The 9960-nt window shown below is 43.6% G+C and overlaps 1 protein-coding gene across 3 annotated transcripts; it reads right to left on the bottom strand.

The window, feature by feature from the left end:
* Window positions 1–1656: 1656 nt before the first annotated feature.
* LOC103812486 (C->U-editing enzyme APOBEC-1-like) lies at window positions 1657–9626 on the bottom strand. 3 transcript variants are annotated; one of them, XM_018908308.3, is made up of 5 exons: window positions 9508–9602; window positions 8085–8112; window positions 7354–7742; window positions 4599–4717; window positions 1657–2284 (listed from the first exon to the last, which is right to left on the bottom strand). In XM_018908308.3, the coding sequence occupies exons 1-5, from the start codon at window positions 9527–9529 to the stop codon at window positions 2258–2260; spliced, it is 585 nt and encodes a 194-aa protein (XP_018763853.1). In that variant the 5' UTR covers window positions 9530–9602; the 3' UTR covers window positions 1657–2257. The 3 variants fall into 3 exon arrangements, with proteins under 3 accessions (XP_018763853.1, XP_030090496.1, XP_030090495.1); XM_030234636.2 differs by having other exon boundaries at window positions 7354–7976; window positions 9508–9536; XM_030234635.2 differs by lacking the exon at window positions 8085–8112 and having other exon boundaries at window positions 7354–7976; window positions 9508–9626.
* Window positions 9627–9960: the final 334 nt, after the last annotated feature.

Below are 9960 nucleotides of genomic sequence, written 5' to 3'. Positions count from 1 at the left end.
CTTGGAAATCAGCACAGAAAGGGGTTTCAGGGTCATGGAATCTCCCTGGCTACTTGTCCCTTCAGGGGGTTTCCAGTCTACATGTATTTGTGTCCAGCATTGTCTTCGAGTACGTTTTTCTACTCTCCCTGGTGCTGACCCCTTAGCGTTCCTATGAGCAGAAATGTCATTATTTCATCACATATGTATTAAATATTCACAGTGATGGAAGTCAGATTTGGTTCACAGAAGAAACATGAAGGGATTTGGCAGAGAAGAGACCCTGGTTCAGACAAGGTGAGCAGTGAGGAGCAGAGCCCCTGCTGGGGAAGGACCAAGTGGGTTGCTGCAAGAGCAGAGGTCATAGCAGATGGGGAGGCACCAAAGGGTGGCAAATTAGAAGGCTGAAGGTTGCCTTTGGCTTTTAAGCCTCTCATACACTTCTGTCTTGGGCAGGTTTCCCCTCAGGCTTCCAAACCCACATCAGATATGGTTAAAACCCTGTTGCTGTTGCTGCTGCTGCACCCAAGTTCCAGCACAGGGAGGGTGTTGATGTCTCCCCACTATAATCTTACCATGAATTCACACTTAAGAACTATCCCACTCTACCAGCTGGCACACTGTTCTTACCAGTCCAGAGGGCCAGGAGAAGATGAGAGCAGACCAGCTGCCTTCTGTGGTTACCTTTAAAGGCTACCAGTGTGGTAGACCCACCTCTAGGCTTCACATGCCAGTAGGGGCACAGCAGAGATACAGCAGATTGCAAATTCACTCTGGCAGATAAAACTAGTGTGAAAAACTTCACTGGGCCGACTTGGAACTGGCAAGCTTCCAAACAGACCAGAGAAAATTTGTCCTCCTGCCTTCAGTGGAAAGGGCTGAGCCCTGGGCATGAATGGTTATGGACCCTGCTGTACTAAGCTGCATGTTGACCAAGTGATTTGATTGCTCCCTAAGGAAACAAGGAGTAAACACCATAATGTCCAGAAAGAGAGCATGTGACATCCAATATGAGGCCCTGGACAGGGGCAAGAAACCCTTTAGCTGCCCTATACATTGTTTGGAGTTGTTTTATTCCTATAAGGTAAGAGACACTCCCCAGCCAGCTGTGCTCAGCCTTAGATACACTCCCACACTGCGGGGACTGGAGCTGCTTCCTCAGCCTGCAGCTTTTCTGGCTGTCTCAATAGTCTGCTAAACATCTGGAGATTTTTGTGTGGCCAAAGGATGCTATAAGCATACATAAACTGGAAGAGATAGGCACAGTTCCCACCAGCCCCTGCCTTGTTCTTCAAGTTATCATTTGTGCATGTTGTGGATCCCAGCATCAGCACATTCCCCAGTGGGATCACATAGTGGGCATCTGCTTGAAGAGGTTGGGAATCATGACACATGGAGCTCCCCACATGATTCATTCAGATAATCTACATTATTTGCTGTTCAAATTCAAAACTGCTGCAAGACCCAACACACCTGTGTCTTCTTTTTGCCATCTTCCAGTAGAGAGAGCTCAGAGCTTTCAATATCTCCTACTTCACCATTCCACTCAGTGTTTCCAGCTGGAAAAGCAGAGACTTTTTACTTTGTTTCCCCAGTTTGCAATGAGCACCTATGTCTCCAGAATGTGGAATTACAAGGGAAAGATGTCCACCAAGGAGCTGAACAAGAAAAGCAAAGTTTCCACAATGTTGACATCTTCCCTTTTATTACACCGGTTTTACAGTCATAAATAAAGTTTACACTCATAAAAAAACCTTAAAATGAAGTATTATTACAGTATTGCATAAAAACTTTATTAGTATGAAAAATATTCTGAAATATACACATGTGGCCATAAAAGTGATCTTCATAAGAAATTCTGAGAGCAAGAATGCATGGCTGGTTACTTCTTTAGAACAGATCAGAGCATGAAAAATGTTACATGAGGACACTTGCCTCAAGAGGACACTTGCAGAATCTGATTGCAGAATCTGGAGATGTGGAAGGCCTGATTATGGAGCATGGTCTCCATCCCCCACTGGGCTCTCAAAAAGGTCTGTAAAGACCAGAGTGTCCTGGGTGCCTGGCTGCATCATCCAAGCTTCCTGATGGCTTCTCATGTGCTCCTTCTGCTCTGTTCAATACTTAGCAATGCCCAGACAGTGATAAGAGTCTTCTCTGGTGGCAGCAAGAAACTTAGCAAGGCTGCAGAAGAAAAGGCTGCCAGAGACTGGCTTTCCTGGTCTTGTATTGATGCACAAACTGAGCTTGAAAGAAAGGTGGTGAGGCTCGTTAGCATTCAGTTTGCCAGAAATGGAGGAAGCCCCTAGGAGGAAGAAAAAAAAAAAAAAAGCTAAAAATTTGATACCAAAATCTTAAGCTGTCTCTTCAGCATGAGAGAGAATTTGAAAATAAAGCATCTGCTCCAACAGATCACTCTGATCCTCCTTTAGTGTATTAAGTAATCTGCCTCAAGATACATTTTTCCAGACAACAGGGTAGCACCTCATAATTTACTGTGCCATGTACAGCACTCCTAGAAATACAGACCATTTAGAAACAGAAACATTTAAAAGGTGGCAACTGGCATAGCTGAATGCAGGGGAAGTGGAGTTGGATCCTGTGGAAAGGCAGAATTTTGGGGTGTTGGAAAGCCCCCCTCCAGAGATCTCTGGTAGCACACCATGTTTGCAGCACGGCTCACTCCAGGGCTGGATCTGGCAGCTCAGAGGGAAGTTCTCAGTGTCTCCAGGGATAGAGATGACAGCCTCTCCAGTTCCAGTACAGCACCATTGTCAGGGCAGGCTTTTCCCTTCCATCCTGCTGGCATTTCCCTCACTGCAGCTTGTGTGTGTCACCTTGTTTTCTCTCTGTGCATCACTGAGGAGAGTTTGGCTATGTCTTTACTGCCTTTATGTAGTGGAAAACTGCACTTTTGCACTAGGCTCCCACTTAGCCCCCTTCCCTATAGGTCAAGGAAAACCTGTTCACTCAGCCTCTCCTCGTAGGGCAAGTGTCCCCATCCCCTGCCCTTTGCAGTGGGACTTCACCAAATCCCCACTGTTTTTCTTCTGCCCAGGAGGCCAGGGCTTGATGCAGCAGTGAGTATTTCTCTGGAGCACGTGCCTGGAACTCACTCACCTCATTACACCCCTGCATAATTAGTAAAACAGGGCAGGATGTTCAAAGGGGCTGAGCACACAGACATTCCCATTCCTTCTGTGGAAGGCTGGTGGTTAGAACTACTGATGGTGGGCCCTGTTCACATTCATTCATTTGAGGGGTGGCTTGTGTTTAGCTGAGACAGCAGAGCAGTAAAGCAAGTGCCTGACTTCCAGCAGCCTTCCCAGCCAGCAGGACTCTGCAGAAATGACCAAGGTTGCCTTGCTGGGACAGGCAATTTGTTAGCTGGCTCTTTAAAACCAAGGCCTGAAGGGCAGATTCCCCTTGTACAGCAGGGGAGCTGTGCAGAGTCAGCAGCAGTTTGTCAGCACTGAGGAGAATTTCACAGCCAGCTCTGCTCAGCTCCCGGCAGGCATCGCACCGAGCGCTGGGTCGTGCGTAAGCTGCTAAATTATTTAATCATCTCAGGTATTAGGAGACTCAGAAAGGCTGAAAGCCAAGGGGAAAACATCTCCTAAACCATTGCATTGCATAAAGCACCTTGTTAGATCAGCTGGTTGACTGGATATTGCTACTGACTGTGTATCCTGTCACCTGGATGTCTTACTCAGGCAAGAAATGGAAAGGTCAGGTCTTAAGGTACTGAAAGTCCTGTGTAATGGTTGGGGTGGATGGAGCTGAAATGAAGTGAATGTGTACATTTTCCTCAGCCAGAAATAAAACAAGGCAATCAGAGCATCCTACAAACAGCTTAGGTTTGTGTCTGTGGCTCCAAGGTCCTGCCAGCAGTTTTGTGCATCCCTTCCTCCACCTCCTGCCATCCATTCTGCACAGAGGGACCAGTTTAAGCAAGAACTGGCTTGCCCCACAAAGGGTGGCTGAGCCCCACATTTTACTCCAGTCCTGGTCTTCTCTCCTGTTCAGTAGACCACTTCCTCTTTCTGAGCAGGATATCAGGCTTACAAATAACTTCTGCAGTTGTATGGATTGCAAGACAAATGGAAAGCAGACCTCGGTCATATTATACTCTAATTTGTAAACTCTGATCCTGAAGGTAAATCCATCCATCTGGGCTTTTGAACGTGCTCAGAACTTAACTGAAATCCATGGCCCTGTCCTGAGGCAAAAAGAGAATACTTGAATCATGAATACAGAGCTGAAGGAGCTTCTGGGGTCAAATGGCTCTGGTAAGCTGCAAGCTAATGAACTGGTAGCTGATTCATGCAAAGGGTTGAAATAAGGTGCCCTTTCCTTAGTTAAAATCTGAGAGTAGTGCTAAATCTCTTCTCTTCTCTGCTCCTGGCCAAAAAGGCACAATGTAGCAGCATAATCCTTTGGCAATCTCCTGCCTGCTTGGCTCTCTGCTTATGCAGCTTCAAGCCCATGCTTATTTTTCCTACTGGCATTAACACCATTGCTGGGATCACTCAAATCTCCTTTTCCTTGGATTTTTTTTTTTTTTTTTTTTTTTTTGCATTTATTTTTGCTCTTGGTGTTTTTTTCAGGAGTCTACTTACCAAAAAGATGTGTAAGAGTTCTATGCTATTCAGAACGAAGTATAAAATGAAGTTCTGGGGCCAATAATTATCTTCTCCAGGCTGGTGTGCAACAAAATTTCTCCAGCAGTAGCTGTAATCTAAGAAGACAGATACCCAGTCACTCTTGATGAAAGGATGCCCAGTTCTTTCTTCATTGACATGTCAGTGAGTCATTTGTTTCCCAGTAAGAATACAGTAAAAGACAAAGATATTCATACAAGGTGTGCACAAATAACTACACAAACAAGTTAGTGGAAAGGGGAACCAAAACTCTACAGAGTAGCAATATGTCTAAAAATGAATTGCCAGAGAGAGAAATTGATCACTGTGGTGGCTTGGGTAACCCTTATCACAAATAGCATGCTCTGGCATAAAGCCAAGAGAGAAGGAATCAGCAAGTGGCAGGAGTGAAAAGGGAAGTGGGACATGCAGTCAGAGCTGGCCAGGCTCTCCTTTTGGCAGCCTTGTGCTTGAGAACACAGCTTTGGTAAGACAAGTGGCTTCAATCACAAATCTGCCTGACATATCCCAATGATCAGGGGAAAGCTGGAGTGAGCACTCTCACATTTAGCAGTTTCATACTGATCTTAGTGTTGCTAGGATGGCCAGAGCGTCTGTCAGTGCCCTGGTGCTATAATCCCAGAGCCAGAGCCCCCAGTACAAGTAATGTCCTTCAAGATTACATTTGACCTGGTGGGTTTCATAGCTCCACACTCCAGTGGTAAATATCCACACAGGTGTGTGTGAAACACTGAGCTGTGTTTCGTGTCAGGTACACACAGGCAGCGTGTGCATTTGTGATTGTGATATGTGTGGAAACCCACCATGGGACAGTTATAGAGATGAATTCTAATAAAAACTGAGAAAAGCAAAGCATGGAAGAAGGCCTTTGAACCTACCCTTTGTGTGCAATTAACCTTTATAAGCCTTGAGTTGATTTAGGAGCATTTGAATTAAAGCTTTAAGGATGTTCTTTTTTTGACAGGAACTTTCTTCTTGTAGCTAAGCCTTAAAGAGTTTTGCAATAATAACCTTTTGAACTATAATTTTAGAATATTGCTTGTAGTAAGGATCTTTGAAACTATAGCTTTAGAATATATAAAAAGGAAACATGCAGCTTGAGAAAGGAAGATGAACATCAAATCAAGGATTAATAGTTTCACCTAAGGGAAGCTGGACATCACTGTAATGAGATTTATGGTCCTTGCAATCAAAAGGTGGACCCACATCTGGAGAGCTGGACCTCACCAGCTGGGAGACCTCTTCTTCCTTCTTTTGAAAACTGAACCACCACCACCTGGGATACTCCTTTTTCTGGGCTACATTCTGAGAAAAACTACATCACAACGATGTATAGAATTGTGACGTGAAAATTTGAACAGAAACTGCTGATGAGTAAAAACTGGGAATAGAAACTGCTGAGAAAGCTTCTGAGTACCCTTATAAATACCTGTAAACCCCAACTATCAGTGTGCAGTTGGAGGGAAAACTTCCCCCACTGTACCCAGTGCTGTGTTGCTCATACTTTACCATAGTAATTAATAAAAATTGATTGCTGCTTGAATATTGGCCTAGTCAAGCTTCTTATTTATAACAGTGTGTGAGGTTCACCTCTTCAAATATACATTCCTTTTTGTGACCTGCTTGTCTGGACTGTTTTTACAGCCAAACATCACCAGGCAAGCAAGATACATACACAAAAAGACAAAACACATCTTCTGTGATGCATCATCTGAAAGTGTCCTTTAGATAAATTTCCTTCTCTTCTCAAGCTACCAAGGGAAACCAATGACTTGATGCAGCTGGCAAGCTGATCTGCATGTGTATTCTAGGAGGGACAGGATTTTACACTGCATATAAAGGAGATGTGAATAGCTAGAGAAACCTCCAGCCCTTCATCTTCAGATTTGGCAAGAGGAAATGACCATGCCAGTCCTGCTGCTGTACAGGACTGGGGAAGAAATAAGGCAGAAGAGAGTGACATTTTTGCACTCACTAATCTTTCCTGTAATATGTAATGTAAAATAATTCATGCTTAGAGGGCAAATGTATTTTTAAAAAGTGTAAAATAAATTAAACATCCAACGAGCCTCTGACCACAGACAGCCCATAGACAGATTACCACACCAAAATTGCGAAACTCCTGGTGGCAACAGGAAAAGAATGCCTCGTTAACAAGTAAAAAAGGACGTGGCTGGTGCAGAGATGGGCTTCACCACCCGGGAACACCCAAGGACCATCAGTACTTGATAAGTATCATCAATCAAGATAACCTAAGTCAAAAACATACATCTGAATACCCGACTTCTTCTGAGTGATCAGCGTCCACCACCACCCAAGAAACAGCGATTGTCCAGCCCTGCACAGTGAAAGAAACTTCATCCATATGCGAGGTGACAAAAGAAATCGGGACACCTCTGCCTCAGGCATAAAAACCAGTACAAAACAGCCCCGCTGGAAATGGCCCTGGTGAACAGAGGGAGATCCGGTGGGATACAGGTCGGATCTAGGTTCACCCAGCGCCGATCCCGGGCTCGACGCTGTCCCTTTGGCTGTGGCTTTTGAGGACCGTGTTTTCAGTCGCGAAAATGAAATCTTTCGCATTTACTAATTTGGCTTTCTCGTTGATCATTTATGACACTCCCAAAGCCAGCCATCACCTCTGTTACCAACTAAGAGTGCTCAAAATCCCAGAACTTTCAATCCACACTTAGACAAAGAGCAGCTGGGTTACCTTCAGGACTCATGATACGTAGAGTGACTCTATTCACCATCAGGGTGCGGAGACCTTGTCGGTTCCGGAAATCGAGGTGCCTGAACAGCTTGGCTGCATATATTACCAAGGTCACGTTAGGGTGTGACCTCAGGAACTCCAGAATCCTTCTGGAGCAGTTTCCACAGGGACTAGTTGAAAGGAACCAGGTGATGGAGCAAGGAGTTTGTGTCCTGTCATTGAAGTGATTTTCCAGGAAGTTGACTTCAGCGTGTTGTTCACGGTTGTTCGAGCACCAGTTCCTCCAGATGGAACCACTTCTCCACCTGATTTCATACAGCAGGTACACCACCCGTCCATTTTCTCCAGGCAAATAATTTCTTTGGAAGTCTCTTGCCTGCATCTTCCACCTGAAGAAGAGTACCAGCAGTACTGTGATCCCAGCACTTCAATGATGTTTGGACTCCCACTCCCAGCTTTTCCCATCAGAAATGAGCAGCTTGAGGAAAGTTGCCATTTAGCGATCTAGAACTGGAATTTGATGAAAGCTTCAGAACACCCCCAGCATCTCCTCGAGAACTGTTGGGTGGGTAAGCAACCTCATTGCCACTCAGAGATCAGCACCAGTCAAAGCAGCAAGGCAACTGGAAAAGGAAGATTGAAGAAAGGGATAGTAAGAATAAAACAAGGCAAAAGGCTGTCTCTGGAAATTGCTAAGTAGCTCAGGCAGCAGTGAGTGACATATCTCTTACCCTTGGTTGTTCTCTCTGGATGAGGGACCTGTGTAGAAAAGATTTGTGAGCTGCTGAGGAGAGCGAGTCAGAAAACAAAATTTCCTCTACACTTTCTGTCCAGACCCTTTTCAGTGCTGTACACTCCCTGTCAAATCTCTTTTTTCTAAAAGGGGTCAATAAGTAATCACAGCACAGCAGGATAGGCACTCTGGGATGCAGGAGGTGTGGACTCCTACCTGGAAGCTGAACTTGATGGTTGTTTAAACTATTTTGTACATGAATCCTTGCTCAGTTTAGCACATTATGGTTGATTGTGTAAACACTCAAGTTTAAATTCCCTGATTTCAGCAATACTGCATCTGTTTCTCCCTGACTAATCAAAGAGCAGAATCAAATGTTTTATCCCTTTAAATCTTTCAAACCACTTCAATGAGACAGGCAAAGCTTGAGCCATTTTCTCATTGGAACTCATAATCTTGGCAATCAAGACAAAAACATTTCCACAACCAACTTCCCACCTTTACTTAATCTGTAACTTTCTAAAAAACTAAAAAAAAAAAAAAAAAAATCAGTGCCAAGGAAAAAAATATCAGTACAGAAAGGAGGGTAACAAATACATACAGGGTGGCAACCTTATGACAAAATGTGTATAATCAGACCTGCCTGATTATACACATTTGATCTTCCACAGTGGCAAGCAACTTTGACCCCATGACTTATTCATCCCTTCCCAGCTGAGGGTCTAGAGGAAAAGAGTAGCAGGTGATCAAGGCTACTTCTTTATTTTGTAAAAATCCACCAAGAGGAAAATTAAGGATCCAGGAACTGTCATTTTATTTGATAAAATATTTTTAATTTTTTAAATTGTTTTTATGAATTATACATAATATAATAAATATTTATTTTAAAATTTACTTAGAATTAAGATACTAGAGGTATTTTTCTGCAGCTTCTCTCTTGAAGATGAGAAATTCTGAATGATACAGAGTAAAATTACATTTTAACACGAAGAAAATAGTTTTCCACATCAGCAGAGACATGATCAACTACTCGCACAGCCTTATTGCCCCGATTCTTTAAGAAGAATATTCTAGTTACTTATCACAATGAAAAAAAAAAATAGATGAATACATAAGCTAACTAAAGTGCTCCATTCTTAAATGCCTTTGAGATCTCTTTTCAAAGTAAAAGTTCTTTTGGATTTTGAATTCTTCCTGCCATACCAAGGTTAACAAAAATTTATTAATAGTTTGAAGCTGCACCCAAGACTCAAGATACAGTAATGTATTCAAAGGCATAGAACACAAATCCACATCTGTCTCCTATGTTTCCTGGTGCCAACAAAACACATTTGTGTCTACACCCCAGTCCTGTAGATACAACTACAGCAAATAACTTGATTATGGAGAAATAGGCCTGCCTTTCACATAAATGTACTTACCTCTGGCACTGACAGAGGCCATGGGTATTTCTGGATTGTGTATTGCTTCCTGGGAGACTGTTGTGCCTTTATAAGCCTTACATTAGTTTCAGTTTCTATTCCTGAATAAGAATACTGGTCTTTGGGGCTTATTCATGCTGCTGATTAGCTGAGCATTTCCTTATGGTGACTTTCTTCACACTGTCTTGCACTATCCAGCTGGCTGAAGCTGAAAGCAAGCCCCTGGCAGCAAAGAACTGCAAATGGGGGTGATCCCACTCAGAAACTGATCTGTCCTTGAGTGCAAGGTTACCTTCCAGAAACTGGAATTAACAGGTGAGCCACTTTTTGCAGTGCAGACAGAAATTATATTTCTTTTTAAACTCTGGCCCCAGAACAGAATAGCAAATCTTTTCCAGTCACCCCAATGTGACGAGAGAGAAAAGCACCTCCACAAATGGCATCAAGCCACAT

Source organism: Serinus canaria, chromosome 1, assembly GCF_022539315.1.
Source record: "Serinus canaria isolate serCan28SL12 chromosome 1, serCan2020, whole genome shotgun sequence".
In the NCBI taxonomy this organism is placed as follows: Eukaryota; Metazoa; Chordata; class Aves; order Passeriformes; family Fringillidae; genus Serinus; species Serinus canaria.
The sequence above is the reverse complement of the archived record's forward strand: the minus strand, read 5'-3'. Positions and strand labels throughout refer to the sequence as shown.